The 16,906-nt window shown below is 44.9% G+C and overlaps 1 protein-coding gene across 1 annotated transcript in view; it reads left to right on the forward strand.

The window, feature by feature from the left end:
* The window catches only part of FRMD3 (FERM domain containing 3), a 309,465-nt gene that overhangs the window by 247,139 nt on the left and 45,420 nt on the right, over positions 1-16,906 (forward strand). The window contains exons 11-13 of the mRNA XM_082611517.1: positions 3,180-3,254; positions 3,565-3,633; positions 9,712-9,836. Of these exons, the coding sequence (XP_082467643.1) occupies positions 3,180-3,254; positions 3,565-3,633; positions 9,712-9,836 (269 nt within the window). The remainder of the gene's footprint in view (positions 1-3,179; positions 3,255-3,564; positions 3,634-9,711; positions 9,837-16,906) is intronic.

Consider the following 16,906-nt stretch of genomic DNA (forward strand, 5'->3'; position numbering starts at 1 on the left):
GTGAGAAGGCAATACAGAGGTCTGGAGAGTGATAATGGGGGTGGGGGAAAGGGAGAGAGGGAGGGAACGTATTATATAATGAGCAGGTAGTACTCTAGGTGTTTTCAAATCATTTAATCTCATTTAACCCTCCTCAGAACACTATGAATTAGGTATTATAATACCCTTACCCTTTAAAAAATTTATAGAGAAACTAAGGCTCAGAGAAGCAACATGACTTGACCAAGGTCACAGGATCAAAAGCAGGAAAGAACCTGGCCCCTTGTTTCTTCAGGTAAAATGCCACCTGGGAGTCATTCAAGGAGAATATGGGGACTCAGAGTTTCTCCAGTACAAGTAGGCTGCCTTGGAATGACCTTGGAGTGTTTGATAAAAATACAAACTCCCAGACCCCTCTCCAGACCTGCTTTATGAGAATCTGTAGTGATGCAACCTGAGAGCTGGTATTCTTAACCCCTACTCCAGGGGCAGCTGATGCACAGCCAGGTTTGGAAGGACGGCTAGGTGCATGTCCTGTGACCCAGCCACCTTTCTCTTGCCCCCGTGCATTTTCTTCCATCCTACTCTCTGTTTCTCAATTCCCAGCGGGGGGTTTGTGGGGTTCAAGCTCTCAGAATAAATTCCCCTGTTAAAATTCCATTAAATATCTCAGCCCAAACATTATCGGGCGTCTCCCTGGACATTTGGGAGGGTGTGGGTTTGGTGGTAATGCTCTCGGTAGAGTGTCTATGAGCAAATGGAATCATGCAAAGAATCATCAAGGGCACTCAGCTGCCAGGAAGAAGCCAACACTTTTTTCAGTCCTCTCATCCTGAGCAGAAAGCTATTCACTTTCTCTGCACAATGTGCCTTCTGACCTGTTTTTCTTGAGGCACTCTGGGTTTGTGTGGATGCAGTGGAGCACTGAGGCCACCCGCCAAGGGGCTGTTCTGGGTGTAAGGAGAAGACAGTGGCCTCCACATGGGACTTGGAAGGGCAGGAGCTGAGGCTGAACCGGTGAGAGATAGAGCCGCCCACTGCTCCCCAGAAGAGCCCCCTGTCACCGGAATTGCTGTGCTGTCCACACCCCTTTGAGCTTCTGGCATCTTCCATAAAATGGGCACAGAGTTGAGTCTGAATTCCAAAAACTGTAATTAAGACTCTTTTGGTGTGATGAATTGGGAGATCGGGATTGACATGTATACAGTGATGTGTATAAAATGGATGACTAATAAGAAAAAAAATTAAAAAGACAACAACAAAAACAAACAAACAAAAAGACTCTTAGTAATCTTTTTAGCAGGCTTCCTTGCCCCGAGGATCCTTAGGAACCTAGAACAATAACAGCAAAACAATAAAAAAGCAGAAGCTGCTTTAGAGTGTTTCTCCACCCTCCATCTCTGAGTACATGGGAGCAACAACCCTGCTGAGAAGATGGGGAGAGGCATCCGGTGACAGAAAATGTGTCAGGCCCATGGCTCTCTAGGGCTAAGGTTGGAGGTGGGGGGAGCAGACAGGCCCAGAGCAGGCACGTCCTCAGAGGACGAGGCACAGTGGATGCTGCCCCACATTAGCCAAGCTTGCTGGGCCATTTTCTCCTCTTGACTGGGTATGGTCTGTAACCTGGCTTTGGCCAGCAGCCTGTCCTAGGTGTCCAGACCCCCTCCGGGGTGTGGATCTCGTGTGCCCTGCTTGTCCTTAGGGCTCCCACATTGTCTTCTCTGGGCGCTGCCTTGACAGGAATCCCCTTCCCTGGGCTTGCGCCCCTCTTCCCTTGCCCATCTTGCTCTCTAGATTTATCCTTTGTAGCCAGGGCCCTTCTCTGTGGGTTCAGGCCATTTGCAAGAGTGTTTCTGTGGCTTTCCATTGTTCTGACGACAAAGACCAAATCTTTAACAAAGTCAAGTCCTGCTACATTAGGGGGGAAAACGTGTGAGCCAATGTGTGTAAAACAACCGTAATAACAATACCGGGAAATGCATGTCAGATCATCTTCTTAGTTCTCCAGTGCTCAGGCTCAGAGCTTTTGCCTGCTGGGCTTTCTGCCTAGAACACTGCCACCACCCACCCTGTTAACACCTTCCCTCCCCTGGATCTCAGCTCAAAGGTCCCTTCCTCAGGGCACCTTCTGTGGCCCCCAGACTAGATCGGCACCACTTTCACCCTAACACTTTCGTTGCATCTTTTCCTTCATGCGTGCACCACAGCATGTAATTTACATCTGTTCACTAATTTATGGGGTTTTCTAGATGAATATCTAGGCCCTCCGGGCCTTACATTCCACAAATGCAAAGTCTGTGTCTTCCTGAGCTTAGCACAGGAATTAAGTGCCCTGTGCGCGGCTTCTGGGCAGTCCACATTCTAGATTTTTTTTCAGAGTGTTTTTGTTTTGTTCTTATTTACGGGAAAGGATCAGAGGTGCTGAATCAGTGCTTGGCTGGGCATCTATTCCTTGTGTATCTTAGTCATCGACCAACACAGGTTCTTTTTCTTTTTGGCCACGCGGCACAGCCTACGGGATGTAGTTCCCTGACCAGGGATCAAACCCACGCCCCCTGCAGTGGAAGCACGGAGTCTTAACCACTGCACCACCAGGGAAGTCCCAGCGAGGGTTCTTTTAAAGGGCACTAGGTCGTGGTGACTTAACCCTTCTTAATACTCAGAAGCCAGTGATTGTTTCCATGGTGATATGGGCCTCTGGTGCCAACTCCTAGAAAATACACAGTAGGTGGGTTCTGTGTGACATGGTGAGTGACCTGCATCACCAGGAAGCTGTTTTCTGCCGCAGCGCTGGTACAGGCAAGAAGGTCCGTCCAGCAAGGAACTTAATGATGCCCTGTGACCCAGCCCACCCTCTCCATATCGCTCAAGCAGAAACTGGGAAAGAATTCCACTGATCATCAACATTACCTGGTCCTTTTTGCAGGTCATGATCCAGTAATAGATTACGAGACCAAATGTGTGGGTCATCAGCAGCATATAAAAGAAGGAAAAAAGATCACATAGAAAAAATCAGATTGCAATACACATGGTGAAAGTAACTTTTCTTTCAGGTGTGTGTGTGCGTGCACGCGCGCTGAGTCATACAGTAAAATGTATTTCTTTCTTGGTGGTCAAAGATATCGATTACCACACTCTATGGCATGTTCTGCTTGGACTTTCCAGTGTCACTGCCACCTCTCCTCTGCTCTCTCTTACAGGTATGCAAAATCCAGTCAGATCAAGACTGTGTCAAGCAGCAAGATATTTTTTAAAGGAAGTAGATTTCGATATAGGTGGGTACCCATGCTTCCATTTCAATGATGAGGCTGGGTGGGGGCAGCTATTTGCATTGGAATATGGTACTTATAAATCAGTGCACTTTGGCCTATACCCGTTTGGGTCCTCCCTTTCCACTCCACTCATTTCTTATGCCCACAGGGCCCCTTAAACTCTATAGTAATGTTCCCTCGTGAAGGAGGAGAAGGCACGGATTCCTAGAGCTGGGTCAGACCACTGTGAAGTAAAAAAAATATTAAAAAAGTGTGCACACCCCTCCCCTTGCACTCTGTCTGTGCACAGACACTGTGTTTCTGTCTTTTGCAGTGGCAAAGTTGCCAAAGAGGTGGTGGAGGCAAGCTCCAAAATCCAGAGGGAGCCTCCAGAGGTGCACAGGTGAGTGGGGTGGTCCCTAGGGCGCCGGGAGATTTCTGGGGTGGACAGAAGGATTTAAAGTCTGGCTTCGCCAAATCCACTCTAACAAGAAGGAAAGTAAGGACACCAGCTGCCTGGCCCTATGCATTTACAGGCCCTGATTCCTGGCATGGCACTCTCGCCATCCCCCATATCTCACTCAGACAGATTTGGCTGGGCTCCATTCTGAGTTACTTGCGCTGTGTGGAGTCACTGCCCTGATTCAGCCTGGAGGGTCACGTGAACAAGCAGGAAGTGTGTGAGGCACGGGTGGCTGGGTTATCTACTGGCTGAGTCCATTGTCGTGTCCTCTTAGAACTGCTTTCTCTTCCGGCCTCTGTTGATCAGACGTAGCCAGTTCCCATTGGCCCAACTCCTTCTAGGCTATTTCACATGAGGGGGTGGGGTACTCATCTCTCATTGGACCCTTTAGTCCCAAAAGCCACTTAGAGGAATGACGACCTTAGTCATTAGTGGGTCAAGGGTATGCTTCTACATTAACATGGCAATATATGTAATTCTTGGGAATTAAATACTCTCTTGATCATGTTGTACTGCTTACCACCACAGTTTACACAAATCATTGTACATCTTAAACTTCAAACATGCTAAATATCTAAAGCAGAACATTCTTATCCTGATGTTCCCCCTTCTGAAGGCAAGATCATCATAAGATATATTCTTTAGGAAGTTCCCACACAGTGGTGGGCACCGGTCCTTCCTTCCCCATCTTTGAACTTGGAGTCTTCCTATGCTCAGATATACCCAGTCTCCTCTATCTCCAAGGTGACCCAGTGAACTGGGTACCTCTCACCTTGTCCTTGGGGCTGTCAGGCAGGAGGAGGCCATAGTCTCTCAGAAGTGTAGCTAAGCCAGCCAGTGTGGGCATCCAGACAGTGGAGCAGCCCAGCGTGGGCTCCCACACAGGGGAGCAGGACTGCAGTCAGCACGGAATCTTGTGCAGATGTGTACAGAGAATAATTCATCCCTGGCTTTGGGTGACCCAGTGGAAAGCTGTCACATACAAGTCTGCAAAGCAGTCTCTCCTGCTTTGAGAAGCAGGAGAAAACTGTGGGCAAGGGAATTTGGAGCGCCTTGGCTAGGACACCTTGGTGCAATACCTGTGAAAGTCTTAGAGCTTACTACCTGTTGATGACAATAGTCATTTTTTAATAGTCTTTTTACAACCCTTCCTCTGCCTCAAATTGTGGTTACTCAGTGCAGCAGAAACAGAAAAGAAGAAATAATTGAACATATCATTTAAATGTTTCCAGCATCTTTGGTCTAGAATGACCTCAGAGATCACTCAGTTTAATGATTCTATCTTACAGTTAAGGGAACTTGAGTCTCACAGAAGTTAAATGATTTATCTGAGGACATAAATATTTTGGTGGCAGAACTAAGCCTAGGACTCCAGCATCCTGCTCCTGAGTCCTATCCTCTTTTCTCTGTTGCACCTGCCACCCTGAAAGCCTCTGCATTCTCCTAGAAGCTGGGGGGCAGACCTACCCCAGGGGCTCAGCTTGGTTTTATTCTTCCAGCTTGAAGCTTGAGTGTTTGATCTTAAAATAAAAAGAAATACTCGATTCTGGGGAGTCCCCTTGATGGCACAAACACAAAGTAGGAAAATGTTTTTAACAATATACTTTCAGAGAGACATATTCCAAATATGCAGAGCTTTCCAAAAGCGCATAGTTACCATCGATGGATGATGGTTAATGAGATCAGAGAAGAATTTTTAAAAATACTTCTCTTTGGGGCTTCCCTGATGGCGCAGTGGTTGAGAGTCCGCCTGCCAATGCAGGGAACACGGGTTCGTGCCCCGGTCTGGGAAGATCCCACATGCTGCGGAGCAGCTGGGCCCGTGAGCCATGGCCGCTGAACCTGCGCGTCCGGAGCCTGTGCTCCGCAACAGGAGAGGCCACAACAGTGAGAGGCCCGCGTACCGCAAAAAAAAAAAAAAAAAAAAAAAAAACCTTCTCTTTTAAATTTATGATTGCACAATGTATGGGAATTAAGGCTTCCTAGGTCAAGGCTTCTCAAACTGTAGCTTGAACAAGGATCACCTGGGGATCCTATTAAAATCAGATCCTGATTCATGAATCTGGCATTTCTAATGCTCTCCCAGATGATGGCCAAGTGGCTAGTTCATGGTTTGCACCTTGAATAGCCAGGCTCTAGATAACTGCTGGGGGAGGCGTTGAAGGGAGCAGATTGGCCCTAGTGAAAAGCTTTTCCTGGAGTGGACTGAACCACCAGAGCAGATGGGAAATGAAGCATCCATCAATTTATAGTTTTTCTTTTCTGGAATTTTCTAAAATCTCCCAGGATATTACTGCAAACAAGGCTCTATAGGCCCGTTCGACACCGGTTCACATGTTCTTTCTTGCTGTTCCACTACCCGCCTTTACCTGTTTGTGAAAGCCTACTGAGTTCACATCCTCTGGATGCCTCTCTGGACCTCAGTTCTTTGGCAGTATCTCTCAAATCTCTGACATTACAAGGAAGAATTTGTTTAAAGTAATAATACAGAGTAAGCTCTGGGAGGACAAAGCTTGTGCCTATCTTGGTTATCTCCATCTTACCCGTCAATTAACACAGTGCTTGGCTATAGTAGGAGGTCAGTAGATATTTGCTGAATGAATGTATGCACTAGGAGTGTGAGATGACAGCTTCACATCTGTAATTTTCTGAGACTTGAGATCTGTCCGTGGCGCTGCCCTGGGGACCTCGCCCTCCCAAGAGGCAGCACTGTGGTCAGAGCCACAGGGATGTGTGCCACTTTCAGTAGCAACTTCTTGTTCCTTCCCAGTAGCTGGTTGCGTGGTAGGAAATGTTTCTCTTAAACAACTATTGTATTTTCGAATTGTTTTGACTTCTTTGATGTGGCTGTCAAAAGTGAGAGTATAGTAATGAGCTGTCTTTATCTGGCAGTGCTCAGAGAGGCCTGCTAGTCTAGAATGGTGATGGTAAGGCTTCAGTTATCTTTCCTCTCACTTGAGATTCTCCTCGTCAAAGAATAGCCAGTTCATGGACTCCTACTCCTGCTGAGATATGTGTGACACAGAGAAACACACACAGATTAAGAACACTGTCTGGGGTTTTTCTTTTTTTCAAAAAGAGAAGAAGCTCACTCTCATGTTAGCTCATTGAACTTTGCTGATGACAGGATCCCCAAGTGAAACCCTATCGGCTGGCTACTTGGTGAGAATCACCTGCCCATTCCAAGGCCCAATGAGGCGGAGGGCTGTAGCTCTGAGAGTTCAGGGTCGGCTCTTTAAGCCTCCTGGGCATAAAGCCACCACCAAGGGATACCCAGAAACAGCACTTGTACCTGAAATGAGCACCCATCTAGGAGTCATGAATGGGTCTAATCTCGGCTGTGTTGCTATGTCTTGCGTAAGTCACTTAACTTCTCGGATCATCAGTTTGTTCATCTATAAAATGAGATTCTTATATCTTTCCCCGACTTCTAGGTTTTGTTATGGGCATTAAAATAAAGGGTATTAAAATTATAAAGTATCATAAAAATGTGAGGTGGTGATATTATTATTATCTCTCATCCAAAAATGGGAAGCTAGAATCTGACAGACATGTTCACATTGAAGTCTCTTCAGATGGAGTTTTTACTCACAGGCCAGCAGCACTTCCTTTCATTCCAAGGAGTGGTTGCAGTAACTCCACTAGCCTCGTATTTGTTGCTCGATTTTATGCCACCATTTCTTGAAGCCAGTCTTAGAATATACCTACAGTTGCCGAAGGAAACCTTTCTACTCAGTAGAATCCTTAACGGCAGTTTCACTCGGAAACTGTTCTATGCCAGGAGTGCACGTGAGTGGGCTGCAAAGCAGGTCAGGCATTTTGGCCAAGTCGGCTGGTGCCTGGACCCCGAGAGCGGGGGAACACAGCATGGACCCTCACCTGACAGGGAGCAAAGGAGCCTCCATAAAGGCTCGCTAAGGGTCCCTCCCTGTTGTGATATACATAGTAATTTCTGGGGGAGGGGAACTGCTGCCAGTTCAGCTGGCATGGATGGTCAGAGATGGGTGATTCAGAGTTGGTTTGTGCAAGAATGGAAAATGAGCTTTTCAGAGGTCAGAAAACTACATAGTCCACACAGACATGGCAACATGTGCTTTGCAGAACTATGATCACAGTCATAAAGGTCACAGGGCTAATGGAAATCCCATGAAAAACTCAAAAAAATGAGAGCCCTTCACAATAAAAGAAGTCATTGCTCATGGTGAATTTTAATCCCCCCTTGTTATTCCTTCCTTCCTTTCTTCCCCCTGCAAGGAATCCCCACCTCCACTTCTTTCCCTATAAACCCACCACGCGTGCCAGGACTTACCGCTGACATCACCTTCCCTGGGAGGTCTTTCCTGGCTCTCCCCTCACTCACAGCAGGATCACATGCCCCTCTCTGGTGCTCCCCTGGGACCTCGGCCGCCAGTCAGTCTCTTCCATGAGATGTGTGCTTTTCCAGCTGTGGCTGTAGCACATTAATGAGTCAGGAAGTGAAAATAGTGGTCAAGACCAGCACTTTAAATGAAATTAAATAGAATGGAAAGTAAAGCATAGTGGCTCACACATAGCAAGAGTTACGATTGTTGCATGAAACATTCTCTTTAGCTGTGCACTTGCGGGTGTGTGTGTGTGTGTGTGTCTGTACAGAGATATGATATCAAATGTAGTTTTTAATGTAAGTCTTGGTCAAAAAAGTTTGAAAGTCATGGCTCTAGAGAGTAAGTTATCTAAGGTGAGGACCATGATTTCCCAGAACAATACATACATACCAGCTGCAAAATAAATGGTTGTAGAATGAAATAATGAAGAAAAGAACTCCATGGTTAAGCAAGTCCTTATAAATTTCCTTTCCAGTCAGTGGCAGCTGGGCGGAGGGGGCGTGGCTTTTAACTCTAGATGCTAACAGCTTCTTCCCTGTCCAGCTCCTATGCCCAACAGAAATGCCTGGGCTGTAAGGCAGTCCCATCAACTGGCCTGGAGAACACCTGTGACAGTCTGAAATGGCAACTTAATGCCAAGTTTACTTCAGTTTCAAACTGAACACCCCTTAACAAGATGCCAAGGGAGGAGCTATAAGGCACCTGAGAATGGATAGGTCAGTCTCTGCCCTTAAGTTGCTTTATCAAGGTGGGGCTGAGTAGTACCCCAATAATTACAGGGCAACAAAGGTGACAAATATGATGAGTTGTGAAAGAAGGGACAGTAGTGTGAGAAGGAAGGGGGAGAGGGAGTTCATTGTGAAGGCAATCCAGGAGGGCTTCAAGAAGAAGGAGACATTTGACATCATCTTTGAAGGATGGGTTGGTTTGGGTTTTGACAGGAGACCTGGGGATGGGAAGGGTGCTGAAACACCCACCAGAGGTACCCCACATCCCTGTCTGTCAGGGCAGACAGTGTAAATGGGCTTCCTGGCTATCAGCCAGTAGCCTTGACGAGACACATTTCCTTGCCATCTACTGCCCATTGAGCTACTGACATACGTGTGCTCCTTTCAAAAGGAGAAAGTGGAGCTGGGTTCTGTGTTTGGTTCGTGAGTGGGGTGTGAATTTGAATGGGAATATTAAGCATCGATATTAAATGTTGGACATCCAGCTCATGGCTATAGAAAGCCTGTGCCATCTGCCTGGCAGAGTTTTTTTGTTTTTGTGTTTGTTTGGTGGTTGTTAAATTACTTTGAGCCATGCCCTTCATTCACTTTTCTGCACATGTAGTTCAGTGATACCTGCCTCTTGTGTATCTTTGTTGCCCATGTCTTTTCTCAATGCCTTGTCACATAGCATGTCCAAGTCTGATGACATGTGGGGAAATACGTTTTCTTTCACTGTGTTGCATTAGAACACATGGACATTATACCACGTATCAAGACCTTAAGGATAACAAGGGCTGTGTGTCTTAAGTGCTATGTCATCTTTACCACTGGCCTGATGCACTGTGTGAGTCTAGGGGCAGTTCCCAGCTCGGGTAGCCAACTGAGATGGAAGGGCCGGTGTTCCCAGTTGAAACCAGTTCCCTCTGGCTTGTGTCTGTTTTCAGAACCAACATTAGTCAGAGCCGCAGTTCCCACTCCTTGAACAAACAACTCATCATTAACATGGAGCCCCTGCAGCCCCTGCGGCCGTCCCCCAGTGAGCAGGAAGAGGAACTTCCACTGGGTGAGGGTAAGTACACTTCCTTCCAGAGCCTGGCATTGCAGGCTTACTCTGGGGGAATGAGGGAGGCACCAACCCTGGGTACCTTGGGTAATGGGTTGGGGTAGGCGTCAGAGTGAGTCATAAACTGTGTTTTTAGTAAATAAACTCTTCAGAGCTGGAAGACTGCATTATATTGAGAGTTCTATCAGTTTCTCCTAGAGAGAGTTCACTGGTACAAAGCGTTCCTAAAATTACAAGTTAAAGCAATAGTGGTGTTAGACCCATACTATCCAATACGGTAGCCATTAGCCATGTGTAGCTATTTAAAATTAATTTTAAGTTAATTAAAATTAAAAATTCAGCTCCTCAGCCACATTAGCTAGATTTCCAATGCTCAACAGCCACATGTGGCTAATGGCTACCATCTTGGACAGCTCAGACCAAGAACATTCCCATCATTACAGAAAACTATTAGATGGTGATGTTTTTGACTATAATCACAATTAAATTAGTGGTTGTAACGAATTCTCCACAAATATCTCTACACTGGTCATCCCCTTGCTGCTTCACTATTTCTGTGTCCCTTAATAAGAATTCCCTTTTCCACAGGGCCTTGTCTGACAGTTTTGATACAAGCTAAAATATATATGGTCCATTTCAGCCCCAAAGTTGTTATATTTGTAAAGGCTATAATATGTGTGCTTCTAGGCTTCTTTCTTTGCTTTTAAGGGCTTTACTTCAGGGAAGAATCTTACCACACTGCTTACCGCATACACCTGCTGAGGCAAATATCACTCTCATTAATTTCAAAGTAAATTTTTAAAAATTCACATAAAATAAAATTATTGGAAACTTGAACCCAAACATAACATGCTTTCCTTAAATTTATGTGATTTTAGTTTCATCATTTAAAATCTGGGTACTGGGCAGTTTCAAGAAGGCGGGTCACTGTGCCCCCGAGAGATCACCTTTACCTGCAGCTTTAAGTCAAGAATCCCTTCCATAGGGGAAAACTCTTCAGCCCATAATAAGAACATGGCTTGGGATGCAAACATCCTTGGGAGAGGTCGCAGCAGCTGATTCACACTGAAGCATAAGGGGTTTTAGTAAATCTTTCCCTGAAAGGAAACTTTAATGGTTGGAAGGTGGACTGGGCAATGGGATGCCATAACTTTCATGGGTGGAAGGAAAATGTGCCAGATACGAAGGATGGGGTCTCAGGAGACACCTTTATCCCCAGCTCAGCCACAGGATGATGATAACCAGAACGATCTTGTTATAATCGCCTTTATGCTCTGTCTCAACAACCAACTCCGTAAGCTCCATGCTAAATTACATTTCTTAGCCCAGGGGTCCCTGGGTCCATGTTGCTTGTCTACAGTTTTCAGCACCTTCTCTGTTTTTCTATGTTCCTCAAAGTGCAATGAAAGCAGCTTTTGTTTCTGATCACTAGTGATTTTCTGGGCTTCCTCCCATATGTCTGGAAGTTGGTTTGAGTGGAAATCATTTTTTCTGGCGGTCAGGATTAACCCAAGTTTGAATGAAGGAGGATATGGCTAATGGAGAAGAGGAAGGGAAAATAGATAACCCAAGCTTAGGATTGTGAATTTGCCTTGTCTGCAGAGATGGAAGCCTAGATGGGAATAAAGCTCGGAAGACCAGTTACCATGGGGAATATGGAAGCCAGGCCACTGATGCCTTGTGAGCACCCTAGATGTGAAGGGGAGCCTGGGCAAGCTTTCCCTGGACAAGCTTTCCCCGGACCCTTCATTCCATTCAATTAAAAGAAACTTCTGTTTTGCTCCATTTTCTATAATGAGGTTCCATTTCTAAATACTAACCTTGTCATTAACATGACAACTGTGTGGACAAGAGACTTATGCATTATAATTAACTGCAATAAAAATTAAAATGTCCATAATATATGATAGGAATCCGTGAGCTACATTTTCAATTTTTCCAGTTATTTAAAATATGAATCTTTAATTCTTTCACCAGCTGTAAAGTCAAACTGATAGGTTTCTCTGTTTAAATGTCCAAAATAGCTCTATAACTATCTAATAAAATTCTCTTTTCTAGGAGAACTGTCCCCTTATGGAACATCTTTTGGGTTTTGAAACTCAGGCAAATCATAGCAACTTGCAGGATATAGAATCAATTTAAAAGGAAGAGAAGTAGAAACGACAGTATTGTTAAATGCCCGGTATATAGAAGGAACTTCCCAGTCTAGAAAAGAGAGCAGAATCTTCTTAGGTATCGTAAAATTCAAAGTTATGATTCCCACAGTCAACATAGCTATGTTCTTGATACCCTTATATCTCAGTTACTATTTTAGAGTCAAATTCTGCTTCATGTGTCTTGTCTTTGAGTATCAGTTAAGGGGATTTAAACATTCTATAGGGATAAATAGATTATTTAATAGATCTATATGTCTCTGATATATGAAGAGAAGAGAGGCAGAGAATACAGCTTTCAACAAAGATGTCTCCACTTTTGTGGATGGGCAGATGCAGTGTGATAAATTTAATTTCACCCTTGTATTTTGATATTGCAACTTTTTATGTCTGAGCAAGAGCCAAATTGAAGAAATTAGAATTTCACTCCTTCCTTAATACAACAGCTCTGGCAAAGATGTGGTATACAACTAAGTAGACCATACTTAGCTGTGAAAGTTGCTGTGGCCCTATGAAGATGAAGATACTCTCTTTTCCCTGGAGACTCACAGCCTGTTGGGGAGACAGCAGTGGGATCACAGAGGTGAAGAGTAGATTCTACCTCTGCTGATTGGGTTGCATACTCACTTTTCTTTGTGCCTCACGAGATATTAGTGCCTCAAGCTGCCTGGAGAGCCTCTTGTTCCCTTTCAGTCTTATCAGAGTATATGGCATAAAATTGAGGGCACAGGAATCAATGGATGAGACTGACAGGCAGACGGAGTTGTGGGTGGTCTAGTCAACTTGCATTGGATGCTCGTGTGGCTTCCAGGGAAGAGGGGGCGGGGGAAGAATGAAAGGTGAGGCAGAAAGTTAGGGAAGGACCAGATGGTGATGGGCCTCACCCAAATTGCTGGAGAGTTTAGACTTTAACCCAAGGGCAGTTGGGAGGCACTGGAGGATTTCAAGCATGGACCTGATTGGAATTGTGTTTTGTATCTTTTGTGTGTGTGCAGAGGACAGATTAGAGATGGGTATGGCTAGGGCAGTTTTTCAATCTCAGCACTATTGACCATTGAGCTGGATATTTCTTTGTCGGGGGCTGGCTTGTGCTTTGTAGGATATTTAGCAGCATCCCTGGCTTCTATCGAGTAGTACCCAACCCGTCTGCAACCATAAATGTCTCCAGGTATTGCCAGATGCCCTTGGGAACAAAACAACTGCCTGAGAATTACTGTGTTGGAAGCACAGAGACCCCACAAGAGCCACTGCAATAGCCCAGAGACTAGATTAAACGAGGGTTGAGCTGAGGCAGAAGGTGGGATGGGGAGAAGGCAGTGGGCTCTAGCTAGTAAGCAGCAGAGTTGTTGACACACGTAAGATGCCTGTGGATTCCTGTCCAGGTGCTGCCCTTGTCTCCAAGAACTTGACAGGGGAAAGACCTTAACCTCTTCGGAAATGAGACTGTTCTGAGACACAGGAATGTTCAAGTGACATGTCAACATCAGAGAGGCGATGGCAAAAATGATTTCATTTAGATATTGGACCCTTTGGAAGAGTTAGGTACTTCACTGAGCTTCAGACACAGAGTGGAGGAGACTCAGACATCTCTGCTTACCTTTGATGTCGTTATTCCTCATCTCTATACAGTGGCTCCGATTCTTGTTTGCGGGATTCAAATCACACATTTTGAAACTGGATCCATAAACAAGTGAAGATTGGCAGTCTGAGCCCTGTTAAAAGAGTTGTCTGATTAGGAATTATTAAAAAATCAGATTGGGAGAAGAAAGAAGGACCTTAACCCTGACCCTTAGAGGCACCATCTCCTGGAGGTCATGGGAAGGTCCTGGTGCCTTGTCTCTCATGGGTGCCATGGTGGTGACATCTCTGCTGCTGTCATGACTCTCGGTGGTCCTGACCACCCATTTGTCTGACAATCTCTTTCTGTTCTTCCTGGAACTTCAAGATTCTCAAAGACAGCTGGAGAGAGCATGATTGCCCAGATGAGCTCAGGGGCGTTCTGGGAGAGAACGCGTAACCCCGTTGACCTAAATGACAGCTGGAGGATTATCTCTGAGGTTGGCTGTGTCTGTAGAGAAAAAACAAAATCAGTTCCTAGGCAGCAGTAAGCAGTGAGAAAGTTTTCAATGTTACCCCAAAGTTGCTCAGCTACAGGATCCGAGTAAGTGAGTGCTGTGGAAAGCTTTAGATGTGAATAGCAAACCATTTGAAAAGTGCCACTTAGAGTTTATAAAAATTTCTGGAAAAGAAAAAATTGAGAGTGGGAATTGTTCTGGGTGAAAATGACATTTTCAGGAGTGATTAATCTGAATAAATTCACATGCAAAATGGAGTAGGGTTCCCACAGTGTATACAGCAAAATGCTTGCATGTTTTATTAGTAGAGTATATTTTTCGTTAAGGAAAAAAGATTATGGTAGAGAAGGGGAATGGAATGAATCACGTGAGACTTGGTAGCTGGCAATTACCAACGCCCGGCGAAGGTCACTCTTGTCCACCAGAGTGATGGTATGAGCTGGCATGATTAAACAGGCAGGAAACCATGCTTTCTTCTCCTTGGTAGACACAACTAAATAAGAGTTGAAAACGTTTGACACCCTCCTGCTGGCAAAACAAAAGCACAATGGAGACACCAAAATTTCCATAAAGGAATGTCTTGGGGATGGCAGTGTGATTGGTTAGAGGGTGGCTTAAAGCTGCATTTGCATACGATTGAGAAAATGTCTATATCAATGAATAGATGGGAATTAAGTAGGGCAGTAAAACTAACTCTCCCGAGCCACACTTTTGCACTGTCCCTGTAAGTGTGTATGTGTGTGTTTGTGTGTGTGCATGTGTATGCGAGTGCATGTGTGTGTCATGAATGTGGCTCTGTGTGGGGTGGGTAGGGGGCAGTGGGGGTGTTTTAAGGGTCATTTACAGTGTCCGGCTCTAACCATAGGTGACTTAAGTTGCTGTCATTGAAATTCTAGGAAGTCTGTATGTGAACCTGTGAAGGCATTTTGAGCATATAAAAAGCGTATAGTTATCCGTCAAGCATGCCACACTTGTGACCCCACCCTGCTCCATCCTAACACTTAACAGGTGACCCGCGGGGCCAACTGTGGTCTCCATGTGCAGGTTTTTCTGCACCATAGCAGGCAGAGCCTTTCATACCCTACACAGTTGTTCCAATCCCATCACTGTCAGAATCTCTAACAGCCCACGGCTGCCATGGTTACACTGACTCCAGTAAGTCTGGTCTCCTCCCTGGTTATCTGCTATGAAAATTTTTCTCCCTCTTTTCTTCCTTTGTAGAGTTCCATGGCCAGGGCTCAAATAGATTTACCCTCTTCTCAGGGTGTCAGAGTCTTTCTTCCATGCCATTGTCCCCCATGTGCCAAGTAATTTCTTCCTTTTGGCTTAGGATATGTGAGGATATGCATTGGGAGTGACGCACTGGTCTTTTTGAAATTTCGTTTATGTTATGTTTCATCCAACAGTAGGAGCTGTTTCTAAATCCTGTGGGACCACCTTTCCCCTGTGGTTACTGCTACCTGGTGACGGCAGACCGTTAGCACCAGCTCTAATTACTCGTGTCCCTGCCATTGGGTTTGGGGTGGCTATTTGTTTGTATTTTCTCATTATAAAACTAATTTATCATCTTCTAGAAAATCTAGAAAGAATAAAAAAGCATAAACAAGGAGAAAAAGACCACCTTCCAGATTGTCCTACCTGCTGGAGTCAGTCGATGTTAATGTGTTAATAATTTTTGTCCCTACGTGCTTGCTTTAAGGCCATTTCCATCATCCTGTGTGTAAAATTTTTTAAATTCCTGCTTTGTTTGCTTAATGTTGAAAACGTGAGTGCATGAAAACATATGATAAATTGAACTATAGGTCAAACCATGAATTGGGAGCATATTTAATGCAAATGTGGACAAATGGGTTAATATCCTGAATTGGAAAGAACTCACACAAAGTGCTGTTTTAAGCATCTTTTTGGCATTGCTCAGGTTTGGGCTCTCCCAAATTTTCCATTTAATGGCACCCTCAGTCTCCCACTGCTGATAGGCATACAGCAGCCAAACCTGCTTCCACAGGGCTAGGAGCCTCCTCAGAGCAGAGGCCAGCTTCTGGTTTTATTTATAACTGCAGTATCGTATTAGCAGAGCCAGAATTCAGAATTCTTTATCACATTTATTGAAGTCGGGAAGTTTGGATCGGCAACTGCTCTAGGGTAGGAGATGCCAAGAGCAACTTAGGGAAAGAGATAAAGGCCTCCTGAGTGAGCTCTGCAAATTCATATTTGCAAGCTCTTCAAAGCTTTCACCTTCCCCTTTGGTGCTTTTCTTTGGAGTTGGTGTCATCTTTGGAACTTTGGTTTCTGGTATTTACTGATGACTTAACGTACTTGAAAGAGAGCTTTGTAATTTGAAGCATTTACACTGCTGGAAGGAAACTAAATGCCTTGTTCCTGATGCAAGTTAAGTGTTTTTATCTTACAAGGATTTTGTATTTTACATCATACGATGTCAACATGTGCATCATTTCAGTTCTGTAGTTGGCTAAATGTGATAAATGGTGCATTTTAAGAAATATCGTATTCCTCAGCATTAAACACAGCAGTGCTTTGGGTAGCTGCTCTGTTTCTGCATTAATGCCTTGCACCAGTGGGGAAACACAAACTCTGGTCTCAGATCATCCACCTTTGGGAGCATCCTATTCCTCGGCTCTGAGACAAGAAGATAGGACTTGAGCACCACTCAAACGCTTTCTAGCTCTAAATTCTTCAGTTCTTTTGCTTAATGTCAAGGTCAGATTCCAGAACTATGGTTTGAGGTCTTTCACAATAAGTATGCAAACCTGGGGACAGGAATATTTTTCATAGCTTTTGGGGGTTAGAGGGAATGTTTAGGATGTTCTAGCACAAGGGTTGGCAAACT

Source organism: Mesoplodon mirus (assembly GCF_964341445.2).
Source record: "Mesoplodon mirus genome assembly, chromosome: 1".
NCBI classification, from domain to species: Eukaryota; Metazoa; Chordata; class Mammalia; order Artiodactyla; family Ziphiidae; genus Mesoplodon; species Mesoplodon mirus.